The sequence below is a fragment of the Danio rerio genome, chromosome 25 (assembly GCF_049306965.1).
Source record: "Danio rerio strain Tuebingen ecotype United States chromosome 25, GRCz12tu, whole genome shotgun sequence".
Taxonomy (NCBI): Eukaryota; Metazoa; Chordata; class Actinopteri; order Cypriniformes; family Danionidae; genus Danio; species Danio rerio.
Window position 1 is genome coordinate 40,015,001 of NC_133200.1, and position 27,779 is coordinate 40,042,779.

At 39.8% G+C, this 27,779-nt stretch overlaps 3 protein-coding genes across 3 annotated transcripts in view; 2 read left to right on the forward strand and 1 right to left on the reverse strand.

Annotated features, from left to right (window-relative positions):
* Window positions 1-26,408, forward strand: part of LOC141381036 (immunoglobulin lambda-1 light chain-like) — a 27,023-nt gene extending 615 nt beyond the window's left edge. The window contains exons 3-4 of the mRNA XM_073943450.1: window positions 24,505-24,549; window positions 26,042-26,408. Coding sequence (XP_073799551.1) covers window positions 24,505-24,549; window positions 26,042-26,349 — 353 coding nt within the window. The 3' untranslated portion in view covers window positions 26,350-26,408. The remainder of the gene's footprint in view (window positions 1-24,504; window positions 24,550-26,041) is intronic.
* si:dkey-234i14.9 lies at window positions 2,489-3,109 on the forward strand. The gene is made up of 2 exons (XM_017354192.4): window positions 2,489-2,688; window positions 2,775-3,109. Exons 1-2 carry the CDS (start codon window positions 2,541-2,543, stop codon window positions 3,107-3,109), a joined length of 483 nt encoding a protein of 160 aa, XP_017209681.1. The 5' UTR covers window positions 2,489-2,540.
* On the reverse strand, window positions 4,490-14,912 carry igl4v8 (immunoglobulin light 4 variable 8). Its single transcript, XM_073943449.1, has 4 exons — window positions 14,740-14,912; window positions 14,355-14,651; window positions 6,359-6,403; window positions 4,490-4,852 (listed from the first exon to the last, which is right to left on the reverse strand). The coding sequence occupies exons 1-4, from the start codon at window positions 14,858-14,860 to the stop codon at window positions 4,545-4,547; spliced, it is 771 nt and encodes a 256-aa protein (XP_073799550.1). The 5' UTR covers window positions 14,861-14,912; the 3' UTR covers window positions 4,490-4,544.
* Window positions 26,409-27,779: the final 1,371 nt, after the last annotated feature.

Genomic DNA, 27,779 nt, shown 5'->3' on the forward strand with positions numbered 1-27,779 from the left:
GCACTGATTCAGCTGAGAGACACTGAGAAACACACACACACAAACACACACACCACACACACTGATGGAGTAAACCTCATACACACTAGATCTGTTATGATGAACTTCAAATAAAATATCTCTCATTAAACTGAATGTGGAGTAATATACTGTAGTGCTCATCAAAACCTGCTATTAGAGTCACATTTACACTGATTTCTGCACCTCTCCTTTGATTCTCCATCATAAAAACAGCTTGTGTGTTTTCATGAAGTCAGTTTATTCTCTTTTATATTGGGTTAACTTTATTATTCTATTGTTGTTGTTTTAATACAGTAATCCTCTGTTGTGTTTGCATGAATACAACTTTAGTTCAGTGATTCCACAGTCTGTACTATTACACTTATACTTGTTCATAAACCCATAATCAGGGCCAGACGGAATCTGCGGATGTTTTTTGCTATTTCAAGAGTTCACACTTCGCTCATGATTTATACATAGCTTGTTTGGCATGCTGTCCCGGGAGAGAGCCCTGAGCTCAAGGGATCCTCGAGCCCAGGGCTCCCCCCCTTTTGCAGGGCGAGTGGAGAATAGCTCAGGTCTATCTCGGGGAGAACATGCAAACTCCACACAGAAATAACAGATGGCTCAGCGAGGACCCAACACCATTGGTATTCTTGCTGTGAGGCAACAGTGCTAGTCACTGGGCCACCGTGCCGCTCATTCTGGATAAAGGAGGAAGAAGGGGAGGAGGGGGGTTTCTTCCAGACGAAGATAGTTGTAGAAAGGAAATGAGGATATATATAGTGATTCGGGATCCTTTGATTGGAGGATCATAATTAGTTAATGTGGACCAGCTGGGTCAATCATGAGCACATGCTCCTCTCCAAATTAGTTTAAAACTAAACTTCACTTCTGCAGAGAATTTTGGTAAAAATCTGCGGATCTCTGCTGAATTATTTTGGGAGTATCCAGCGGAGTATCATAACTAAAACCCTAATATATGGAATAAAAAGTGATAAATTACTGAATAAAAACTGAATAAATTCAGATTTACACATTTACTCAAGTCAATAAACAGAATTAACGATGAGCTAAAAATCTGCAGAATTCTGCGAGCGCCAGATTCCGTGTGGGCCTAATCGAACCTTTATCATATACATTAAACAGCAATATTGAATGATAATTGATGACTGTTTAATGAAAGTGAGTGTATTGTGTGTGCTGGTCAACTACAGTAATATTCCTGCAGTGTTTATCTGATAAAGGTTTATGAGCCAATGATGCTCCAAACGCAAGGAAATGAATGAAACATGCACTGTTTATAGCCTGCGTTACGAGTAAAGTCTGTTTGGAGTTTGGTCTTATGACATCAAGATTCTGAAAGTGCTGGCAGATGATTGTACAGTCAGTGATGAGGTTATGTGCTAACACTGACACAACCTTCAAGGAACGTTCTCTGTCAGCTTCAGCTTGAGCTACTCAGCCAAACTAAAGCTCTAGAAGACCTGAATGTTGTCTGTGTCTGAATATTTACTCCTCAAACCTCCAACAGCTGAAAGAGTCAGAGCTCTTAGAGAATCAGGCTGATTTACTAAATATCAAGATATCATAGAAGGTCCAGCATTTATTCCCTGCTCATGAACTGGGCCTGTATGAGCTGAAAGTACTGAGGAAAACTCAAAGCAGCTAGAAGCACTGTCAATCCATCAAGAGAATCAGGAGTGAGTGTTTGAACATGACCGTGTCTCTCTAAAACACCGTCTGAACCGCTGATTCTGGATCAGTGATCAGAATTCCACACATTTTACAGTCAGATACATCATTTAAGAGTGGTCTCATTTTTATGAATTAATTTGTTTGTCCATTCATAAATGCTCAATCACACTTTCACTGGTTCTTTAGTGACAAAATACACAAAATACACTCTCTTCTGCTTTGCTGAATTAAGCTTCAGTATTCTGAGAGGAAACAAGAAATCATTTTACATCATCACTACTGTCAATCCATCATTAAATATACAATTGTGTACAATATGCGTGTGTGTGTGTGTGTGTGTGTGTGTGTGTGATCCTGATTTAATTCACACAATAATCTTGTTTTCAGTTGAAATGCTGTAAGACAGAATATACAATGACCATTATACACGAAGAGGAATTCTCTTAACTCTCTTAATAACTCCAGTTCTCAGAGCTTTTCACACAAAACAAGAAAAGCAAACATTTGATAAGTAATTAACTTGCTAGTTTTAAGCTTATTAAATGCACTGTTTGTGTATACTTGTGTGAGTGTTATTTTTACTAGAGCCTATTGAAAGTGTTCTTATTTGATGGAATGTCAGCAAGTAAAATGCTCTTCCCAACTGAATGTGCTGTAAAATATGTGTGTGTGTGTGTGTGTGTGTGTGTGTGTGTGTGTGTGTGTGTGTGTGTGTGTGTGTGTGTGTGTGTGTGTGTGTGTGTGTGTGATCTGCAGTGTTGAGCTCCATGATTTGACTAGAGAGAGTGAGTTTGCATTGTGAGTGTGTGAGAGTGTTTCTAGTGCTGTGAGTTGAACACTTGATGACTGAGAGCAGAACAAACACAATCTTCATCATCATCATCATCATCTTCATCATCATCATCATCATCATCATCATCACAGCAGACTCAACTACAGCTATGATCAACATCTGCATCTGCATCTGGACTCTGACTCTCTGCATTCAGGGTAATTCTCCTCTTATTAATTAGCACTGATCAATAAACAGCTTCTTCTCTTCTACACTTCTAGATCCACTAATCTCTTTATTTCAGAGAGTTGGGGACAAGTGACAGTGACTCAGAGTCCAGCAGTCAGATCCATCACACAAGGAGAAACTCTGACCATCAGCTGCAAAACCAGTCAGCCCATTTCTGACTGTAATGACTGTGTGTCCTGGTATCAGCAGAAACCTGGAGAAACTCCTAAACTCCTCATCTATTATATAAGCAGCCCTTACTCAAACACTCCATCTAGATTCAGTGGTGGTGGATCTGACTATGGCAGTGATTTTACTCTGAGCATCAGTGGAGTCCAGACTGAAGATGCTGGAGATTATTACTGTCTGAGTTACCACTACATTAACAGTAAAGCTGTGTTCACACAGTGATAAAGCGCCGTACAAAAACCTGCTGTTCACACTGACTGCACTGATTCAGCTGAGAGACACTGACACACACACACACACACACACACACACACACACACACACACACACACACACACACACACACACACACACACACACACACTTCATCAAGACTGTAAATGTTAGTTGATTTAGTAAATGTTATAATCAGTTCTCCTGGTAACACTGTACAGTAACACTACATGAATAATGAAGTACTGATATGTAACGCTACAAAATTATGAACTAATGTTGAGTTAAAGCATGCGCTAATCATGAACTAACCTTAACTACAACATGAGTTCATATGTCAATAATGATGAGCCTAATTAGTTACTTCAGGTTTGTAACTAATATATTGAGTAACATACTTTGGTTTTTGTAGTTTAATCTAAATATTAATATTTATTATTATAATTAATTATTATTATGAACTCACTCTTATGTACTCGTCATCTCCTGTGTTTCAGGTCACACACGTCCGTCTGGAGTGTTTACAGTGAAAACAGTATAAGAGTGTTCTGTCTACATCAGAATGAAGAGTTTAAGTCAGGAGTTGATGAGTTATGAATGATGAGTTACTGATATTAATAATAATGATGAGCTCCTCCAAGTAAAGTCCTGATGTACAGATACACTAACAGCTCAGCTCATGTTGCTCCAGTTACACTTTAATCAATATTCTGGCAACACTTTAATTAAAGGCACAATTCAGGATATTAACTAGCGGCTCATCAGCTGCCTATGATGAAGATATGAACTGATATTAACTGTTCATCAGTTATAAAGTATGATCTTATTCCACATCCCTGATCAATACCTAAACCCAACCACTGCCTCACTAACTCTAATGAGGCGTTATTCAGCATTCAGCACGGCACTGCTGCTCTACAAACACTGCATTTCCCCTGTGAGTCCATGTATTTGTGTTCAGAAGCGACATTTATTCATATTCAAAGACATTTTTGATCTTCAGCCGAGTCCAAACTCTAATCTGAGGCTCATTTGTGAATGTAGCTGCAGCAGACGACAGGACTTGATCAGGTCGCTCCACAGCAAGACTCTCCTCTGATCTCAGGGTCAAGCAGAGAGTTTTCTAGAGGAGCAGATATATTCAGCGGCTCAATACTCAACTCCATCTGGACTCTGTGTCAATGCCATTTCTTTCTGGAGCACAGTCAGGACTGCTGGAATGTTCTAGTGTGAAGCAAAGTGAAACGAGACTTTGAGGAAAAACACACGAATGAAGAAGCTGCGACAACTCAGAGTCATTGACTCCAGCAGTGTGAACGTGTGCTGATTCTCCAGTGGAGACCGAGCAGATCTGCATGAGTGAGTGAAGGATGCTGTCAGACACGTGTGGAGCAGAAGAACAACAGGCTTTATTGAAACACACACACACACACACATACACAGATCAGCACTTGGGGAACGGGATCTCCTGATCACCTCCAGCATGAGTGACTCTGCAGGCGTAGCGCTCTCGCTTCTCCCATTCTTCTCTCTTGAGCTTCAGGACGCTGGTGCAGCTGTAGCGGCCGTCCTGCTGGCTCTCTGCACTGGTCAGGAACCCCTCGCTGAGCTCAGAGCCGTCCCGTGTCCAGCTCACCTTCGCCCCCGGTGGAGAGTAAGAGCTGAGCAGGCAGAGCAGAGCGGCCGAGTCTCCAGAGCTCTGCAGAGAAGAGGAGCCGAGCAGAGACACTGAGGGCTTCACTGGGGAACCAGCTGCAGAGGGAGACACACACACACACACACACACACACACACACACACACACACACACACACACACACACACACAGGATTAGAGATTGATCATCAGTGACTGATCTCCATTCTGATGTCGCCGCTCTGTTTCAGCAGCTCTTCTATATCCAGGAGAAGATGAGCTCCAAATCAACACACAGTACAAATCAAGCAGTCCAGAATAAAGCTGCACGCTGCAACACATCCACACACGACACTTTCTGCCTTCTTTCAGTCCAAACATCTCCAAACTCGTCCCTCCAGCAGATTGTGTAGAGCAGTCCAATACTCTGCAGTGTGGAGAGGAGCTGAATCTGCTTCAGGCTGTGAAATGGGGTTATTGGACAGATTCTGGAGCGTGTTTGAAGCAGAAACGGACTTGATTTGGACTCATTATTCCTCCAAACTAAAGTAGATTTGCTCACACTTTCTCTGAAGCTGCTGCTGATAATGAAGGAGAACTCTGCTGATGATGATTTATAATCAATCAGAACAGTTCTGGATCTAGAACGACACGACAAACCTTCTACTGTATTAGACGCACAGTCAGACGTACACTCATACTCGTCTCATTCAGACTTATTAGTGCTGATGTGATGTGAACAGACGTCTTCATAACACACTCGAGATGATGTAGAAGTGTTCATCAGTCAGTCCTGATCAGATTTATGAAGATGCCGTGTTCACATGTTGATCTGCTGCAGTTACAGACTCATTAGGAGATGAACAGATCTGCTTCTGTCTAATAAATGAAGCCTTCTCTATTGTTGACAAGAGCCCTGTTGCTTTATAAACACAGATCGTGGATCATAATAACGTTATTAACCTTCATAACTGCATCATCGACTGCTTTCAGTCATCAATATGAATAAGACGAGAATAAACATGATGATGATGATGATGATGATGATGATGATGATGATGATGAGCTATATCTGTCATTATAATACAGGATCATGTCTGCAGATTTACAGATACAGTCATAGAATGATTATAAATGATCATAAACAGAGTTATAATGCATCATAAGCAGGAGCTTTCCTTGTCTAGAGAATCTTCTGGATTGAAGAGTTTGGAGATTGTGTTATAAAGGATTAAAATGACTCTCAATAACCGACTAAACTACAGAAAGTGTTTACATTTACATTACGATATTAAATCTGTGTTTTAGGATGTTTTTAAGCACAGATGATCTATAAATTAAACAGTTATAATAATTTTACATTCAAATATAAATAATAAATATCATTGTAAAAGTGAATAAAGCAAAATTAAAGCTCAGAGAAATTATAACCGATATACAGATTAAAATCAGAGACGCTTTATGGAAATACAGTTCAAACTTTACAGCAATATCAGTGTTTTAGACTGAATAATCAGAATAAATACAATTATTACTCAGTAATGCTGTTTATATTTCAGTTCTAAAACATTTGTAAAGTATAAACTCTCTGTTTTAGTGACAAATAACTTAAAGAAAACTTACTTGAGATCAGCAGTTTGGTTCCTCCACCGAATGTGTACCACAGTGCTTGAATGTGCTGAAACACTCGTACAAAAACCTCTTTTCCAGTCGACTGAACACAAACTCCAGCAGAGACTCACAGACTGTCCTGTATGCAGAAACACATGACAGCTTTAATAATAATGTTCACAACATCATCAATCCTCTGAGTGTGGAAAACTGAGCCCATCATCAGACATTTACAGTCAATCATTCAGCAGAAGCTTTAATCTAAAGAGACTGACAGATCACAGACACGGCTCATCACTACAGCAGGAGAAACCACTGCTGACCACATCTGTGTGCTTCTACATTCACTACAGTCCAGTCCAGAGGGAAATACACTCAGTCTGACAGTACACTGAAATAAACCAGTCACTGGATTTACTAAATCTGTCAAGTGTTGCAAACTATTTATATGAGCTGAATTAAACACACACATGAAGCTGAACATCACTAAATGTTGTTTATTTGTTTAAATTCAGCACAAATAAACTGTTTCAGTGCAGTGATAATCAATAACTGTGTGAGTGTGCAGTGATGTGTAGCTGTGCTGGTGTATTGATCAGTGTAGACGGTGATCAGCAGACGCTGTTGTAAATCCTCCCACTGGTTTGCATTGTGAGTGTGTGAGAGTGTTTCTAGTGCTGTGAGTTGAACACTTGATGACTGAGAGCAGAACAAACACAATCTTCATCATCATCATCATCATCACAGCAGACTCAACTACAGCTATGATCAACATCTGCATCTGGACGCTCTATATGTGTGTTCAAGGTATTGAAATGGTCTTTTATTATAATATTAACACAGTTAAATATAAGACACATGTAGAGTGAATTCTGCATTTCTAACTGTATTTCTAACAGGTTTGAGTGGACAGGTGACTGTAACTCAGAGTCCTGCTGGAAAAATGGTTCAAGTTGGTGAATCAGTGACGATAACCTGCAAATCAAACCCAGAAGTGGGAGATTACTGTGTAGGAACACACACCTGTATGGCCTGGTATCAGCAGAAACCTGGAGAAGCTCCTAAACTCCTGATTCATTCTGCAAATCGGAGAGATTCAAACACTCCATCTAGATTCAGTGGCAGTGGATCTTATAGTGATTTTACTCTGAGCATCAGTGGAGTCCAGACTGAAGATGCTGGAGATTATTACTGTCAGAGTTTCCACTATCCGGGCAGCACTAGGCTGTTCACACAGTGATAAAGTGCCGTACAGAAACCTGCTGTTCACACTGACTGCACTGATTCAGCTGAGAGACACTGCAGCTGCTGATGGAGGAACACACACTAGAAAAGCTCATCAAGACTTCAAATGTTATCACACAGTCCTCAGTTCCTTCACTGTTTGCATTTCAGATCTGTTTAAGAGAGTTTGGATGTTTCCAGAGAACATTACAGTATAAAGCACATTACAGTACAATAATAACAGCTTATATATGAGTACTGTTAGAGTTTAACTGCTGTTGGTGTCGTGCTAATCCATAATAAAACATCACAAACTACAGAATTGAACACTTCATTACATTAATGAACAGCAGATGTGAGCCTGTAATGATCTGTCCAGCAGAGGAACAGCAAACATGAGCTTCATTTCTCTGACTGTTTGAGTTCCAGCATGGTGAAGTACAACTCCAAATCAGAAAAGGTTGTTCAGTGTGGAAAACACAAATAAAGAATGAACGTAGTGATTTCTACATTTACTTTGACTGTATTTCCCTGCAGACGACACAACAAACATTATTAATGTGTTCATCATGATCTTTATTGTCATTATTTCGCATAATAAACACATATTCCAATGTTGGTTCCTGCAGCACATTTGAGAAACAGCTGTATCAGTAAAGCTTTTCCCACTGTGTAATGCTGCCGTTCCTGCTCACAACACTTATAAGACGTTTAGGGACTGAAGACAGCAAGTGATGAAGTGTTTCAGGACTAATTCTGTCCCAATCTGCCTGCAAACAAGTCTTAAAGCGAACCAAGTGAATCCCAGTTTCACTGAGCGCGACTCAGCAAATAAGAAAACTGTAAATGTGTGTGTAACTATTGGCAGATGATGAGGAGTGTGCTGTAAAATGTGTGTGTGTGTGTGTGTGTGTGTGTGTGTGTGTGTGTGTGTGTGTGTGTGTGTGTGTGTGTGTGTGTGTGTGTGTGTGTGTGATCTGCAGTGTTGAGCTCCATGATTTGACTAGAGAGAGTGAGTTTGCATTGTGAGTGTGTGAGAGTGTTTCTAGTGCTGTGAGTTGAACACTTGATGACTGAGAGCAGAACAAACACAATCTTCATCATCATCATCATCATCATCACAGCAGACTCAACTACAGCGATGATCAACATCTGCATCTGCATCTGGACCATTGCTGTCTTTATTCATGGTGAGTCTTTCTGTTTAATATGAATGAATTTGATTTTTAGCATTTTAATATGGAAAAGTGATGTATTAAATTGAAATATTAAATAAACCATTTTATTTTCTCTTCTTCAGGATCATCAGGAGTCACTTTGACTCAACCTGAAGTTAAAACTGTCCAACAAGACGAAACAGCGACAATAGAGTGTCACATAGATGTGGGAATATACAGCAACTATTTAGCCTGGTATCAGCAGAAACCTGGAGAAACTCCTAAACTCCTGATTAAATATATAAACAGCCGTTACTCAAACACTCCATCTAGATTCAGTGGCAGTGGAACAGTGAATACTGGAAAAGATTTTACTCTGAGCATCAGTGGAGTCCAGACTGAAGATGCTGGAGATTATTACTGTCAGAGTTTACACTGTCCTAGTACTAGCTGTGTGTTCACACAGTGATAAAGCGCCGTACAAAAACCTGCTGTTCACACTGACTGCACTGATTCAGCTGAGAGACACTGAGGAACACACACACACACACACACACACACACACACACACACACACAGCAGCTCTGTCTCCAGAGAGCATGTTCAAACCCAGCAGCTTCACCTCACTGCACTCCAACAAGAGCAACTATTGGGCCTCTCAGTCAAAGCACACTGTTAGATTCAGGCCTTCAGGCAACTCGAGACGCCGATTCTGATGACAAGCGGCTTTATTCAAGCACAACACAAAGACCACAACACAACATGTTCTGCTGAATTCAGTGTGTTGTGGCGTCCTGCTGTGGTGAGGGTTAGGGCTGTCAGATGATTATCAAACCGCTCGTTTCTCTCCGCCGCCATTGTAGTTCAGTCTGAACAGGTCATTAATGATTTGAATAGAGTCAATTTGCCTGTTTGGCCCATGCTGCAGCTCTTCTGAGAGTGTTTATAATGCTGTGAGTTCAACACTTCACTTCTGACACCGTCTCTGCTACTGAACTACTGAGATGAAGCTCGTTCTCTTGTTCTTGACCTCACAGCTGTATTTTCAGGGTGGGAAATCATCACTAGATGTGTAAAGTTAAACTGAATCAGGGTCATTTGAGTGTGTCGTGTAGTCGTTCCTCATTTTCTGTGTTCTTCAGCTTCCACAGGTCAGGTGACTGTAATCCAGACCCCCGCAGAGCATCATGTTCAGCACACACACACAGTCACTCTGAGCTGTAAAACCAGCAGCTCCATTGGACGTTGGTCAGATGGTGACTGTAAGTCTTGTGTCGCCTGGTACCTGCAGAAACCCGGAGAAACTCCTAAACCTTTAGTTTACAACATCAGAACCCTTCGTGCTGGAACTCCATCTAGATTCAGTGGAAATGGAGCTGATCATGGGACTGATTTTACTCTGAGCATCAGTGGAGTCCAGACTGAAGATGCTGGAGATTATTACTGTCAGATTTACCACTGGATCAACAGTAAAGCTGTGTTCACACCGTGATAAAGCGCCGTACAGAAACCTGCTGTTCACACTGACTGCACTGATTCAGCTGAGAGACACTGAGGAACACACACACACAAACACACACAAACACACACACACACACACACACACACACGTGCAAACACCATTCATTCATTCATTCTCTTTTTAGCTTAGTCCCTTTATTAATCTGGGGTCGCCACAGTGGAATGAACCGCCAACTTATCGAGAAGGGTCTGGATGCAGACATGATGCAGTCTCAGACTGGTGCAATCTCAGCCAGACATGCACATTCAGAGAGATGGAATCTCTGAACTCATCCAGCATATGTTTTACACAGCGGATGCCCTTCCAGCCTCAACCCATCACTGGGGAACACCCATACACAATCATTCACACTCATACACTACGGTCAATTTTAGCATACCCAAATTACCTATAGCGCGTGTGTTTGGACTGTGGGGGAAACCGGAGCACCCAGAGGAAACCTACGCCAACACGGGGAGAACATCCAAACTCCACACAGAAACACCAACTGACCCAGCTGAGACTCGAACCAGAGACCTTCCTGCTGTGAGGCAAACATGCTACCCACTGAGCCACCGCGTCACACAAACACCAATCATACAATATCATAACGATCCACTTAAACAGTCATCAAATAATACAGGAGTCTCCCAGCACTGGGGTTGTTTTAGTGACTAAATCTGGATTGCATTAGGAGTAATTGGTGGTTCATTCTGCTGCGGTGAACCCTGATGAATAAGAGAATGAACTCAAGGAAAGTGAGTGAGTGAGATCTGGCCTAAGAAAGATTTCAGTATACCGTTCTCTTGGCCGTGACATACAGCAGGTTTAGGATGTAGTGTAAGTGTGTGAATTGGGACGCAGCACCAGTACATTCTGTCAAAGCAGAGTCGAGTCGTCTGCACACCTCTGACCAAGAGTCAAGCTGGCGAGCCCAAGAGCTGCAGACATCTGAACCGGCCATATATTACTGTGAATTACTGAAATATCCACACTGATGGATGATCAATAAATGTGATCAAACAATAAACAATCACTGGAAAATGCTCAGATTTAACCTGCAGGAAGAATTATAATAAGTAAAGTTAATGTTAGATTTACCTTCAGTAATACTGGGGGATTGTGTGTTCGGGCTGATGGTGGACCCTTAATACAGCAGTGAAGTGAACAAGGGAGCGATTCCTAAATGAAGAAGTAGTTTGATCCAAAGTTTGCACACTCTTACACACTCAAAAGCACACACACACTGGTCTTCAGCTTTAGGATGTGTGTGTGTGTGTGAGCTGTGCTGCAGCTGGAGTGTGTGTGGTGTGTGTTGATTGGTGCAGCAGGTGTGTAGAGTTATTAATCAGGGCAGACGAGCTGATGCTGACGGGACTCTGTCACACACACTGGTTTGCATTGTGAGTGTGTGAGAGTGTTTCTAGTGCTGTGAGTTGAACACTTGATGACTGAGAGCAGAACAAACACAATCTTCATCATCATCATCATCATCATCATCATCATCATCATCACAGCAGACTCAACTACAGCTATGATCAACATCTGCATCTGGACTCTGATCTCAGGTGAGACACTGACTGAAATTTCTTCATCATCCTGTTATAAATAAATAATAAATAAATAAATAAATAAATTTATAAAAAAGCTCTCCTCTAACCGGCTGCAGCCCACCCTGTCTGTCCTGGTACTTCCAGAGACCCGGAGAAACCCCTAGATGTGGGAATATACAGCAACTACTTATACTGGTATCAGCAGAAACCTGGAGAAACTCCTAAACTCCTGATTAAATATATAAACACACTCCAGTCAGGAACTCCATCTAGATTCAGTGACGGTGGATCTGATAGTCATTTTACTCTGAGCATCAGTGGAGTCCAGACTGAAGATGCTGGAGATTATTACTGTCAGAGTTACCACAGAGGTCCAGTGTTCACACAGTGATAAAGACTGGTGCAGAAACCTGCTGAGAGACACTGCAGCTGCTGATGGAGGAACACACACTGATGAAGATAACCTCACACACTCTTCCTCTGTTATCAATTAGTAAACAAACATGTCAAATACAATCTAATATCCCTAAAGTGGACTAAAATATGAAGATAACAGCTCTCTAGAATGATCTCCATCAGTAAGTCAGTGTCTATAATCCTGCAGCTCCACACTTGAGCACTAGAGTCTTCTACACACACACACACACTCTTTCCTCTAAGACGGTGTGTTTGCTGATGAACACACTGCAGTTCTGAACAGCTTGATTAGTTTGATCAGGTGTGTTTAATCAGGGTTGGAGCTGCAGTCCTCCAGGAACTGAGTGTGAGATGCTGGAGATGAAGCTGCTGAACATCTGCAGTCACTGGAGCTCATCAGGCAAATATCTGCACCTTCACACTTCACTAACCAGCAGGAGAACACTCTTATTCATAGTCACTGAAACTACCACCTGAGTGACTATAACAACTGCTCATATTCAAGATATATCAGCATGAAGAAGCATTATCACACATTAAACCATCAGCCACATACTTATTCTATTTTTAATATTGCACTTTATTAAAAGCTCCTTTTAAAAATATGTAAATAAATTTTTAGCTTGTTATTAACAATTACCCCCAAAACATGTATTAATTATAGTTCAACGTTAAATATTGCATTATTAAAATACAAAGTTGTGCTTGTTATCTTTAGTTAATGCACTGTGAGGTCATGTAAACCACATGTGCAAATGTTACTCAACTTAAATAAAATTATGACGTTAACAAAGACTAATAAATACCCTGATAAATGTATTACTAATTGTTTAAGTCAGTAAATACATTAGTAACATTAACTGAAGGACCATTATTGTTAAGTTTTACCTTAATTTATTTGATAAATGATAAAGTAAATATCAATAAAGTAAACATAAATTAATTTCCATATTTGAAACCTTGATGAAATGGATTTGCATGAACATTTGAGGCTGAATGTGCTCGGAAATAATTATGAAAATTAATACGATAATTAAACATTTGCTATTTGGAAACATAAAGAGCAGAACAAACTCCTTAATGAACAAATGAATGACTACAGGAAAAATAAACAATAAATAATTGTGAATTCCACAGATATTATGCTGTAGTGTGGTCAATAATCTGATCCTACAGTCCTTTATTTTCCAGTATTTTCAGTACTTTAAGTGTTTTATTAATGTTTAGCTCATTCAAACACTGAGGGAATATTTAATTTCATATTTCTGCAAAAAAAAAAGTTCCCTAAACAAGCTGAAACATTCAGAAAATCAGAGCAAATGTCCAAATGACATTCAGAAAACACTTCATGAACGATGCGTGAGTAATGTTTTAGTGTTCGCTTTTTAAAAACTAATAAAGACTAAGATATATATATATATATATATGAAGAGTTCAGATGCTAAAACCTCTAAAGGGCGTCTGAAAATGTTCTCTAAATGAGTGTTTTTATCAGGCTCCTGTGTGCATGTTCAGTAATATCACTTTTATGGTGAAGAATAAGTCCTTTCTCTGGACTTTAATTTGAAATTTCTCAACATGAACAGAGGAGGCTGACGCCAAAATTTCTAATTTCAGTCGCCACTTAGAGGTTTTTGCATCTGAACTCTTCATAAATATATATAATCAGTCTGTCATGATTTTAAATTTCTAATGTTTTAAGAGAACCATCATCAAAAATCTATTCACATAACAATGTTTACTATAATTTCATTGGTAATGTGTGTATCTCTCTATAATCAGATGAATAAACTGACTTTACTTCAGGAAAACAAACACAATCAAATAAAAATGGAGAATGAAAGGTGTGTAGAAATCAGTGTGAATGTGACTAATGGTGGGTCTCATGTTTGTATTTAATGTGTGCATTTAATCCACCATAACAGATCAAGTGTGTGTGTGTGTGTGTGTGTGTGTGTGTGTGTGTGTGTGTGTGTGTGTGTGTGTGTGTGTGTGTGCGTGCGTGCGTGCGTGTGTGCGTGTTTGTGTGTGTGTGTGTGTGTGTGTGTTTGTGTGTGTGTGTATTCCTCAGTGTCTCTCAGCTGAATCAGTGCAGTCAGTGTGAACAGCAGGTTTTTGTACGGCGCTTTATCACTGTGTGAACAGCCTAGTGCTGCCCGGATAGTGGAAACTCTGACAGTAATAATCTCCAGCATCTTCAGTCTGGACTCCACTGATGCTCAGAGTAAAATCAGTTCTGGATCCACCGCCACTGAATCTAGATGGAGTGTTTGAGTAACGGGTTGTTGCATAATAAATCAGGAGTTTAGGAGCTTCTCCAGGTTTCTGCTGATACCAGGCTAAATGATTACCATTCCACACTGCAGTGCTGGTTTTGCAGGTTATAGAGACGGCTTGTCCAGCTTGAGCTGTTACTGATGGACTCTGGGTAACAGTGATCTGTCCTCGACACTCTGAAACACAACACAACTATTACAGCAACATATACAGTATGAATATGATCAATTACACACACACGGGATGAACGTGAGTTACACAAACCTCGAGCGAGCAGTGTCAGAGTCCAGATGCAGATGCAGATGTTGATCATAGCTGTAGTTGAGTCTGCTGTGATGATGATGATGATGATGATGAAGATTGTGTTTGTTCTGCTCTCAGTCATCAAGTGCTCAACTCACAGCACTAGAAACACTCTCACACACTCACAATGCAAACTCACTCTCTCTAGTCAAATCATGGAGCTCAACACTGCAGATCACACACACACACACACACACACACACACACACACACACTCATTTTACAGCACACTCCTCATCATCTGCCAACAATTACACACACATTTAATCATTCTGGCCTCTGTATTATTGATTTGGTGACTTTTGTAAGGTTGTGAAATGTATCTGAACACTGTCTGTAAGCTGTGCTGGGCTCATTATAATGCATTATACACTCTGTAGTTTAATTGCTGTTTGTTCAGAAATGTAAAGGACACATTTACAGTAATAACACATCTGCTTGTGTGGATCCAAACTGAACAACTAGTGACACATTTTTACACACATTCAGGGAGGCAGCCCGGGCACACATAGTCTAGTACACTAGTGTTAAGTATGACACTGTAAGTATAGGGATTAATTTCATATGGTAATTCTGGAGAACACAAACGTGTTTATAGAGTTATCTGTTGTCCGAGACTCTGATGTCTGAGAATGAAGTTTATTAAGTCTGACCTGCCTGACTCCTCATCTCTCCTTTCTGTTTCATGCAGATATATCAGGAGGCCTGCTCAGTGCACATCAGATCATCCTCAGATTATTTAGACTAGTTTTCTGTGCACATGTGTCAGTTTGATTTCATTAATCTGCAATGCTTTCACACGTGTTCAGTTGTACATTGAGAATAACGTCTTTATTCTGGGATCACCACTCTTAATAAATACATTTGCTGATGAAGTAAATTGTGTCTTAAAGCTTTTACTGCGGCACAGATGATTCTGGTGACACCCTGAAGGTAGACCAGGTACACATAGATAGTGGACATGAGTCACGGTGCAAAACAACAACAACAACAACAACAACAACAACACATCTCGGCAATAGTGCTTGTTTTGACGGGTTTACTCATGGTTTATTCATCTAGTCTCAGTCGTCTCGTGAGCAGATATATGCATGTTTGCTAATGCAGTTGTTAGTTCAGACAGAATCAAGTTCTCATTGGTCTGTTTTGTCTTCATGTTCTCCTGCTATGTTGGGGCGAGGGGTTCATGTGTGTGTTTACAGCAGCAGTGTGTTATATTCTCAGACAGCATGTGTGTGTGTGTGTGTGTGTGTGTGTGTGTGTGTGTGTGTCAGGCCAATACTGATATTATGTGCAAACTGTATTTATTTTTTTATTTTTTAATTGCACACATTATCTTCCTAAACCAACACAGAAGGAGGAAGAGGAAGAAAATAGACTTAGAAGTTTTAGAGACTGCTGAAATGATTTAGCATTATATAAATAGATCAAAATATATATTTTTAAATCACTAGTAGAGCTGTTTATGTTAGTTATGATTGTCCTGTAATGTGCTGTAATGTTCTCTCAGCAGTGAATAAACATGAGGAAATCTGGAAACATCTGAACTCTCTTAAACAGAACTGAGGCACAAACACAGACAAGAGGACTGAAGACACTGAGCGGTAAGAGTTGATTAAAATAGAAATGAGTGATTATATGAAGATATTTACTGAATTAACTAATATTTAAGGTCTCGATGAGCTTTGGGTAACGCTTTCTTTTACAACCCGCAAAGTACCGCGTAAGTACAGTGAAATTACAGTGTACTTTTCTGTACGTACTGTGTAAGTATAATGAACGTATGTGTAGGTATGAGGGAACAAACCGTAATGCTTGGGTAAAAAGGGGGTAACAACCAGATGTTCATCACGAAAATTACCGCGTAAGTACAGTGAAATAACGGTGTACTTTTCTGTACCTATAGTGCAAGTATAAATAACGTTTACGTAAGTATAAGGGAACAAACTGTAATGCTCGGGTAATAAGGGGGTAACAACCAGATATTCAGCATGAAAGGTACCGCTTAAGTACAGTGAAATAACGGTGCACTTTTCTTTAAATTGCAAAAGAACAAACCATAATGTTTGCGTAAAAGGGGAGTAACAATAAGATATCCATCACGCAAAGAAGTATATTAAGTTTACGATGTACATTTCTTCAAGTATTGTATACATATAAAGAATTATGCAAGGATGGTGACAACCTATTGCTATCTGCAAATGTACTGTATATGCACCTGCGTGAGTACATTAGTACTCTTATTCAGTGCTTGGGTTTTATATGGGGTGTTTAATGAATAAAAGGTTTACAACCTGTGAAATTATGAACCCTTATTGTATACTGTATGTATTTTAAATCTGCAATTCAATATAAAATATATTTCCATACACTACTTACCTTATGTTTACTCGTCGATCTCACCAAAGCCATCAATGTCTCCATAACTCACTATCAACAAATAACTTTGCATGACATAGGCCTACCGTCAGGGTTCAATGCAGATTAAAACAGGCTCGCATCTTTACTGCTGTTGCACAGGGGGGCTAACTGTTGCATTTCAGTAAATGTATAGCTGATGCTTTATAGAAAAATCTAGTAATTTGGTCTTCAATCAATAAAAACTGCTGCAGTAGTTTACTCTGTTCTTAGTGTTCAAGTATACACTAGTATGTTAAAGTTCAGCTTCTTCCCTCTTTGTTCCCTGTAGTTAAAGGGTAAATACAGTATTTGTTCCCTCCTTGTTCCCTGTACTTACAGGGTAAATACCACATTTGAGGGTTGTAAATTAAAGTGAAGCTTTGTTCCTCCCTTGTTACCTGTACTTACAGGGTAAATACCACATTTGAGGGTTGTAAATTAAAGTGAAGCTTTGTTCCTCTCTTGTTACCTCCTTGTTACCTGTACTTACAGGGTAAATACCACATTTGAGGGTTGTAAATTAAAGTGAAGCTTTGTTCCTCTCTTGTTACCTCCTTGTTACCTGTACTTACAGGGTAAATACCACATTTGAGGGTTGTAAATTAAAGTGAAGCTTTGTTCCTCTCTTGTTACCTCCTTGTTACCTGTACTTACAGGGTAAATACCACATTTGAGGGTTGTAAATTAAAGTGAAGCTTTGTTCCTCTCTTGTTACCTCCTTGTTACCTGTACTTACAGGGTAAATACCACATTTGAGGGTTGTAAATTAAAGTGAAGCTTTGTTCCTCTCTTGTTACCTCCTTGTTACCTGTACTTACAGGGTAAATACCACATTTGAGGGTTGTAAATTAAAGTGAAGCTTTGTTCCTCTCTTGTTACCTCCTTGTTACCTGTACTTACAGGGTAAATACCACATTTGAGGGTTGTAAATTAAAGTGAAGCTTTGTTCCTCTCTTGTTACCTCCTTGTTACCTGTACTTACAGGGTAAATACCACATTTGAGGGTTGTAAATTAAAGTGAAGCTTTGTTCCTCTCTTGTTACCTGTAGTTAAAGGGTAAATACAACATTTGTTCCCCCCTTGTTCCCTTTAGTTTACAATGTAAAATCTTGAAGGCAGTGAAATAAATATACAAACACACAATATATTTCTTCTTTACTTTGTAACCTTTATTTTAATAAATAAGCATTTTAAAAGACTTCATATTAATCAAACATTGTCTTGTCTATCATTGCCTATACTCATTCATTTTCTCTTCGGCTTTGTCCTTTTGTTAATCTGGGGTCGCCACAGTGGAATAAACCACCATCTTATCCAGCATATGTTTTACGCAGTGGATGCCCTTCCAGCTGCAACCCATCTCTGGGAAACATCCATACACACCCACTCACACACATTCACTACGGACAATTTAGCCTACCCAATTCACCTGTACCGCATGTCTTTGGACTGTGAGGGAAACCGGAGCACCCGGAGGAAACCCACGCGAACGCAGGGAGAACTCCATGCAGAAACCATCTTGATGTGAGGAAACAGCACTACCTACTGTGCCACCGTGTTGCCACCCAGCTGCAACCCATCACTGGGAAACATCCATACACACTCATTCACACACATACACTACGGACAATTTTACCTTACCCAATGTCACCACATATTTTTGGACTTGTGGGAGCACCCGGAGGAAACCCACGCTAACATGGGGAGAACATGCAAACTCCACACAGAAATGCCAACTGACCCAGCCGAGGCTCGAACCAGCGACCTTCTTGCTGTGAGGCGATTGTGCTACCCACTGCGCCTGCCTATACTCAAACAGTAAAATAACACATTATTTCCTTCCCCCTTTTTTTCTGGCATCTCTTGCTTGGCTTCCTCTTCTGCTCTTCTCAGCTTCCACTGAGGACTCTGATGGTGAGTGGCTGATGAAATCCCATGGGTCTTGCTGCTCTGCATTTATATAAAATATATGAACAGACAGAAAGGCTTTTAGTAAGCTATAGACATGTTTATTTTCCTGTTTAATGTGTGTGTAGTGGTTGTCCAACAATTTCACACACTAAACATTTACAGATACCATACACACACTATACATTACTATCAAACAAAGGTACTATCATCAGATCATATGGGAGATTGTGATCATTTATAGTGATAATAATTAAAGCGCAGAGGGAAAAGGCTTAAATAGTAGGCTACTGTGCTAAAGTTCAAGGCTAACGTTACTAGTAATTGGGTGGGGGGGTATTGATATATCAAACTGGCATGCTACAGAAAATATCAATTTACATTTCCAAACATTAATTTTGTCATAAACTTTGCTGTAATTAACGTATAAAGGGAGAAAATCGTCTGCACAGTCAGTATGACAGCAGCCACAGAGATCTGACCTGCTCATCATCCAGTCTTTCTGGAATGACATGAAGAAACTAAATCCATAGGAACTTTGGCAACATTTCTAAGATGTGCAAAGTAAACGACAGTAAACATTGGTAAATATTCGCTGCTGGCCGTTTAGATTCGGCCATGAACTAACGTTAATGTTACGCTAAAAACAAATGAAACAAAATAAATATAATCTGGTTAATGCACAATTTCTAATCGTAACAATAGCCTTATTTACTGACAACGATTTACTCACATGTGTTACATGGTGACAAGACGGAGCAATTCCAAACGTCCCAAAAGTCTGAGCAAAACCTCGTGGCGTGCTGCTGCAGTTTGATTCGGATCTTTAGAGGCTTCTTGATTCACAACTCGTTTGAATCAACGAATCAGTAGGCGCGTACCTGAAGTGATACAATATCGCGAGATGGATTCAAATGCACACGGAGCTGTCTGTTGTTCTCGCGATGTTTTGATGTCACACTGATCGGTTTGTTGAAGACGAATCGACTCAACTCTCCGTCCTCCATTCCCAGAATTTCCTGTTCACGGCAGTACAAGGACAGCAGCGCGAGGTAAATAAAACAAGTATTTTTATGACGTTATGCACATAGAAGTGTTTGTTTAGGTTTTTGTTTATATCTGATGTTTGTACCTATTTTTAACAATTACACCCTTTTCACAACACTGTTATGACGCGTTTAACGATCATCAGGATCTAAAATCCTTGAGTTTTTTATATGATTTTTTTGTTTATAAAATAACATTTATTTGTATTTACGTATGCATTATATAATATGATTATATGTGCGAGGTGTTTCAAACAGTGTCTATGGTCATGAGTAAATTAGAAGTTATTCTCTCTTGCTGGCGTTATCAGTTTCACACTATTTTTTTTATTTTTCTAATTGTCGAGACAACACCATCGTAAAGTTTTCATTTTATTTGAGCAAAGAAGATTGTAAAAAAATGTGTTGTACTTTCCCATTCACTGTGCTGAAATGTAAAAAGGGTCCATAACAGTACATCAACCATATTATGTTATCTTTCACTTTATTTAGGACTAATTATGGGTTAAGACATGTACTTTAATCAAAAACTAACCTTAGGGGTAGTTAACCCAAACGTTACATTTACTTACCATTTAATGAGTGACACAGAATTTAAATATGTACACTGAACTGCAAATAATCTTTACTTCAAAGTCTATACTGCCTGCACATATACTTAAGCCTTTTCCCTCTGCGCTTTAATTATTATCACTATAAATGATCACAATCTCCCATATGATCTGATGATAGTACCTTTGTTTGATAGTAATGTATAGTGTGTGTATGGTATCTGTAAATGTTTAGTGTGTGAAATTGTTGGACAACCACTACACACACATTAAACAGGAAAATAAACATGTCTATAGCTTACTAAAAGCCTTTCTGTCTGTTCATATATTTTATATAAATGCAGAGCAGCAAGACCCATGGGATTTCATCAGCCACTCACCATCAGAGTCCTCAGTGGAAGCTGAGAAGAGCAGAAGAGGAAGCCAAGCAAGAGATGCCAGAAAAAAAGGGGGAAGGAAATAATGTGTTATTTTACTGTTTGAGTATAGGCAGGCGCAGTGGGTAGCACAATCGCCTCACAGCAAGAAGGTCGCTGGTTCGAGCCTCGGCTGGGTCAGTTGGCATTTCTGTGTGGAGTTTGCATGTTCTCCCCATGTTAGCGTGGGTTTCCTCCGGGTGCTCCCACAAGTCCAAAAATATGTGGTGACATTGGGTAAGGTAAAATTGTCCGTAGTGTATGTGTGTGAATGAGTGTGTATGGATGTTTCCCAGTGATGGGTTGCAGCTGGGTGGCAACACGGTGGCACAGTAGGTAGTGCTGTTTCCTCACATCAAGATGGTTTCTGCATGGAGTTCTCCCTGCGTTCGCGTGGGTTTCCTCCGGGTGCTCCGGTTTCCCTCACAGTCTAAAGACATGCGGTACAGGTGAATTGGGTAGGCTAAATTGTCCGTAGTGAATGTGTGTGAGTGGGTGTGTATGGATGTTTCCCAGAGATGGGTTGCAGCTGGAAGGGCATCCACTGCGTAAAACATATGCTGGATAAGATGGTGGTTTATTCCACTGTGGCGACCCCAGATTAACAAAAGGACAAAGCCGAAGAGAAAATGAATGAGTATAGGCAATGATAGACAAGACAATGTTTGATTAATATGAAGTCTTTTAAAATGCTTATTTATTAAAATAAAGGTTACAAAGTAAAGAAGAAATATATTGTGTGTTTGTATATTTATTTCACTGCCTTCAAGATTTTACATTGTAAACTAAAGGGAACAAGGGGGGAACAAATGTTGTATTTACCCTTTAACTACAGGTAACAAGAGAGGAACAAAGCTTCACTTTAATTTACAACCCTCAAATGTGGTATTTACCCTGTAAGTACAGGTAACAAGGAGGTAACAAGAGAGGAACAAAGCTTCACTTTAATTTACAACCCTCAAATGTGGTATTTACCCTGTAAGTACAGGTAACAAGGAGGTAACAAGAGAGGAACAAAGCTTCACTTTAATTTACAACCCTCAAATGTGGTATTTACCCTGTAAGTACAGGGAACAAGGAGGTAACAAGAGAGGAACAAAGCTTCACTTTAATTTACAACCCTCAAATGTGGTATTTACCCTGTAAGTACAGGTAACAAGGGAGGAACAAAGCTTCACTTTAATTTACAACCCTCAAATGTGGTATTTACCCTGTAAGTACAGGGAACAAGGAGGGAACAAATACTGTATTTACCCTTTAACTACAGGGAACAAAGAGGGAAGAAGCTGAACTTTAACATACTAGTGTATACTTGAACACTAAGAACAGAGTAAACTACAGCAGCAGTTTTTATTGATTGAAGACCAAATTACTAGATTTTTCTATAAAGCATCAGCTATACATTTACTGAAATGCAACAGTTAGCCCCCCTGTGCAACAGCAGTAAAGATGCGAGCCTGTTTTAATCTGCATTGAACCCTGACGGTAGGCCTATGTCATGCAAAGTTATTTGTTGATAGTGAGTTATGGAGACATTGATGGCTTTGGTGAGATCGACGAGTAAACATAAGGTAAGTAGTGTATGGAAATATATTTTATATTGAATTGCAGATTTAAAATACATACAGTATACAATAAGGGTTCATAATTTCACAGGTTGTAAACCTTTTATTCATTAAACACCCCATATAAAACCCAAGCACTGAATAAGAGTACTAATGTACTCACGCAGGTGCATATACAGTACATTTGCAGATAGCAATAGGTTGTCACCATCCTTGCATAATTCTTTATATGTATACAATACTTGAAGAAATGTACATCGTAAACTTAATATACTTCTTTGCGTGATGGATATCTTATTGTTACTCCCCTTTTACGCAAACATTATGGTTTGTTCTTTTGCAATTTAAAGAAAAGTGCACCGTTATTTCACTGTACTTAAGCGGTACCTTTCATGCTGAATATCTGGTTGTTACCCCCTTATTACCCGAGCATTACAGTTTGTTCCCTCATACCTACACATACGTTCATTATACTTACACAGTACGTACAGAAAAGTACACTGTAATTTCACTGTACTTACGCGGTACTTTGCGGGTTGTAAAAGAAAGCGTTACCGAGCTTTGCTAGTCTGTGTTCCTCCATCAGCAGCTGCAGTGTCTCTCAGCTGAATCAGTGCAGTCAGTGTGAACAGCAGGTTTCTGTACGGCGCTTTATCACTGTGTGAACACTCCACCACTGTGGTAACTCAGACAGTAATAATCTCCAGCATCTTCAGTCTGGACTCCACTGATGCTCAGAGTAAAATCACTGCCATAGTCAGATCCACCACCACTGAATCTAGATGGAGTGTTTGAGTAACGGCTGTTTATATATTTAATCAGGAGTTTAGGAGCTTCTCCAGGTTTCTGCTGATACCAGGACACACAGTTACTACAGCCAGATATGGGCTGACTGGTTTTACAGCTGATGGTCAGAGTTTCTCCTTGTGTGATGGATTTGACTGCTGGACTCTGAGTCACTGTCACTTGTCCCCAACTCTCTGAAATAAAGAGATTTTCCTCATTAGTGGATCTAGAAGTGTAGAAGAGAAGAAGCTGATTATTGATCAGTGCTAATTAATAAGAGGAGAATTACCCTGAATGCAGAGAGTCAGAGTCCAGATGCAGATGCAGATGTTGATCATAGCTGTAGTTGAGTCTGCTGTGATGATGATGATGATGATGATGATGATGAAGATTGTGTTTGTTCTGCTCTCAGTCATCAAGTGTTCAACTCACAGCACTAGAAACACTCTCACACACTCACAATGCAAACCAGTGGGAGGATTTACAACAGCGTCTGCTGATCACCGTCTACACTGATCAATACACCAGCACAGCTACACATCACTGCACACTCACACAGTTATTGATCATCACTGCACTGAAACAGTTTATTTGTGCTGAATTTGAACAAATAAACAACATTTAGTGATGTTCAGCTTCATGTGTGTGTTTAATTCAGCTCATATAAATAGTTTGCAACACTTGACAGATTTAGTAAATCCAGTGACTGGTTTATTTCAGTGTACTGTCAGACTGAGTGTATTTCCCTCTGGACTGGACTGTAGTGAATGTAGAAGCACACAGATGTGGTCAGCAGTGGTTTCTCCTGCTGTAGTGATGAGCCGTGTCTGTGATCTGTCAGTCTCTTTAGATTAAAGCTTCTGCTGAATGATTGACTGTAAATGTCTGATAATGGGCTCAGTTTTCCACACTCAGAGGATTGATGATGTTGTGAACATTATTATTAAAGCTGTCATGTGTTTCTGCATACAGGACAGTCTGTGAGTCTCTGCTGGAGTTTGTGTTCAGTCGACTGGAAAAGAGGTTTTTGTACGAGTGTTTCAGCACATTCAAGCACTGTGGTACACATTCGGTGGAGGAACCAAACTGCTGATCTCAAGTAAGTTTTCTTTAAGTTATTTGTCACTAAAACAGAGAGTTTATACTTTACAAATGTTTTAGAACTGAAATATAAACAGCATTACTGAGTAATAATTGTATTTATTCTGATTATTCAGTCTAAAACACTGATATTGCTGTAAAGTTTGAACTGTATTTCCATAAAGCGTCTCTGATTTTAATCTGTATATCGGTTATAATTTCTCTGAGCTTTAATTTTGCTTTATTCACTTTTAAAATTATATTTATTATTTATATTTGAATGTAAAATGATTATTACTGGTTAATTTATAGTTCATCTGTGCTTAAAAACATCCTAAAACACAGATTTAATATCATAATGTAAATGTAAACACTTTCTGTAGTTCAGTCGGTTATTGAGAGTCATTTTAATCCTTTATAACACAATCTCCAAACTCTTCAATCCAGAAGATTCTCTAGACAAGGAAAGCTCCTGCTTATGATGCATTATAACTCTGTTTATGATCATTTATAATCATTCTATGACTGTATCTGTAAATCTGCAGACATGATCCTGTATTATAATGACAGATATAGCTCATCATCATCATCATCATCATCATCATCATCATGTTTATTCTCGTCTTATTCATATTGATGACTGAAAGCAGTCGATGATGCAGTTATGAAGGTTAATAACGTTATTATGATCCACGATCTGTGTTTATAAAGCAACAGGGCTCTTGTCAACAATAGAGAAGGCTTCATTTATTAGACAGAAGCAGATCTGTTCATCTCCTAATGAGTCTGTAACTGCAGCAGATCAACATGTGAACACGGCATCTTCATAAATCTGATCAGGACTGACTGATGAACACTTCTACATCATCTCGAGTGTTATGAAGACGTCTGTTCACATCACATCAGCACTAATAAGTCTGAATGAGACGAGTATGAGTGTACGTCTGACTGTGCGTCTAATACAGTAGAAGGTTTGTCGTGTCGTTCTAGATCCAGAACTGTTCTGATTGATTATAAATCATCATCAGCAGAGTTCTCCTTCATTATCAGCAGCAGCTTCAGAGAAAGTGTGAGCAAATCTACTTTAGTTTGGAGAAATAATGAGTCCAAATCAAGTCCGTTTCTGCTTCAAACACGCTCCAGAATCTGTCCAATAACCCCATTTCACAGCCCGAAGCAGATTCAGCTCCTCTCCACACTGCAGAGTATTGGACTGCTCTACACAATCTGCTGGAGGGACGAGTTTGGAGATGTTTGGACTAGAAAGAAGGCAGAAAGTGTCATGTGTGGATGTGTTGCAGCGTGCAGCTTTATTCTGGACTGCTTGATTTGTACTGTGTGTTGATTTGGAGCTCATCTTCTCCTGGATATAGAAGAGCTGCTGAAACAGAGCGGCGACATCAGAATGGAGATCAGTCACTGATGATCAATCTCTAATCCAGTGTGTGTGTGTGTGTGTGTGTGTGTGTGTGTGTGTGTGTGTGTGTGTGTGTGTGTGTCTCCCTCTGCAGCTGGTTCCCCAGTGAAGCCCTCAGTGTCTCTGCTCGGCTCCTCTTCTCTGCAGAGCTCTGGAGACTCGGCCGCTCTGCTCTGCCTGCTCAGCTCTTACTCTCCACCGGGGGCGAAGGTGAGCTGGACACGGGACGGCTCTGAGCTCAGCGAGGGGTTCCTGACCAGTGCAGAGAGCCAGCAGGACGGCCGCTACAGCTGCACCAGCGTCCTGAAGCTCAAGAGAGAAGAATGGGAGAAGCGAGAGCGCTACGCCTGCAGAGTCACTCATGCTGGAGGTGATCAGGAGATCCCGTTCCCCAAGTGCTGATCTGTGTGTGTGTGTGTGTGTGTGTGTGTTTCAATAAAGCCTGTTGTTCTTCTGCTCCACACGTGTCTGACAGCGTCCTTCACTCACTCATGCAGATCTGCTCGGTCTCCACTGGAGAATCAGCACACGTTCACACTGCTGGAGTCAATGACTCTGAGTTGTTGCAGCTTCTTCATTCGTGTGTTTTTCCTCAAAGTCTCGTTTCACTTTGCTTCACACTAGAACATTCCAGCAGTCCTGACTGTGCTCCAGAAAGAAATGGCATTGACACAGAGTCCAGATGGAGTTGAGTATTGAGCCGCTGAATATATCTGCTCCTCTAGAAAACTCTCTGCTTGACCCTGAGATCAGAGGAGAGTCTTGCTGTGGAGCGACCTGATCAAGTCCTGTCGTCTGCTGCAGCTACATTCACAAATGAGCCTCAGATTAGAGTTTGGACTCGGCTGAAGATCAAAAATGTCTTTGAATATGAATAAATCTGAACACAAATACATGGACTCACAGGGGAAATGCAGTGTTTGTAGAGCAGCAGTGCCGTGCTGAATGCTGAATAACGCCTCATTAGAGTTAGTGAGGCAGTGGTTGGGTTCAGGTATTGATCAGGGATGTGGAATAAGATCATACTTTATAACTGATGAACAGTTAATATCAGTTCATATCTTCATCATAGGCAGTTGATGAGCCGCTAGTTAATATCCTGAATTGTGCCTTTAATTAAAGTGTTGCCAGAATATTGATTAAAGTGTAACTGGAGCAACATGAGCTGAGCTGTTAGTGTATCTGTACATCAGGACTTTACTTGGAGGAGCTCATCATTATTATTAATATCAGTAACTCATCATTCATAACTCATCAACTCCTGACTTAAACTCTTCATTCTGATGTAGACAGAACACTCTTATAATAATAAGTTAATAATAATAATAATAATAATAATAATAATAGTAATAATAATAATAATGTGCTCCTCCAAGTAAAGTCATGACATTAGCATACATTAACAACTCGTGAGTTCATGTTGGTCCATTTACACTTTTAATGAGTTTCATTAAGCTTAAACTACAGTGTTAAATAATACATTAAATAACAAACCTGAAGTAAGCAGTAATTAAGGTCTTCATTATTGACATATGAACTCATGTTGTAGTTAAGCTTAGTTAATGATTGGCGCTTGCTTTAACTCATCATTAGTTCATAATTACATTACATATCTACATATTAGTACATCATTATTCATGTAGTGTTACTGTACAGTGTTTCCAGGAGAACTGATTATATTAACATTTACCAAATCAACTAACATTTACAGTCTTGATGAAGTGTGTGTGAGGTTTCCTTCATCAGTGTGTGTGTGTGTGTGTGTGTGTGTGTCTCTCAGCTGAATCAGTGCAGTCAGTGTCAACAGCAGGTTTTTGTACGGCGCTTTATCA

Bases quoted from the DNA above. Each gene is read 5' to 3' on its own strand.
- si:dkey-234i14.9 (XM_017354192.4), top strand. From the start codon at position 2,541: ATGACTGAGAGCAGAACAAACACAATCTTCATCATCATCATCATCATC. The intron at 2,689-2,774 runs GTAATTCTCCTC...TCTTTATTTCAG, and splicing joins TCTGACTCTCTGCATTCAGG to AGAGTTGGGGACAAGTGACA.
- igl4v8 (XM_073943449.1), bottom strand. From the start codon at position 14,860: ATGACTGAGAGCAGAACAAACACAATCTTCATCATCATCATCATCATC. The intron at 14,652-14,739 runs GTTTGTGTAACT...GTTGTGTTTCAG, and splicing joins TCTGACACTGCTCGCTCGAG to AGTGTCGAGGACAGATCACT. The intron at 6,404-14,354 runs GCAGCACTAGGC...AGCACATTCAAG, and splicing joins TCAGAGTTTCCACTATCCGG to CACTGTGGTACACATTCGGT.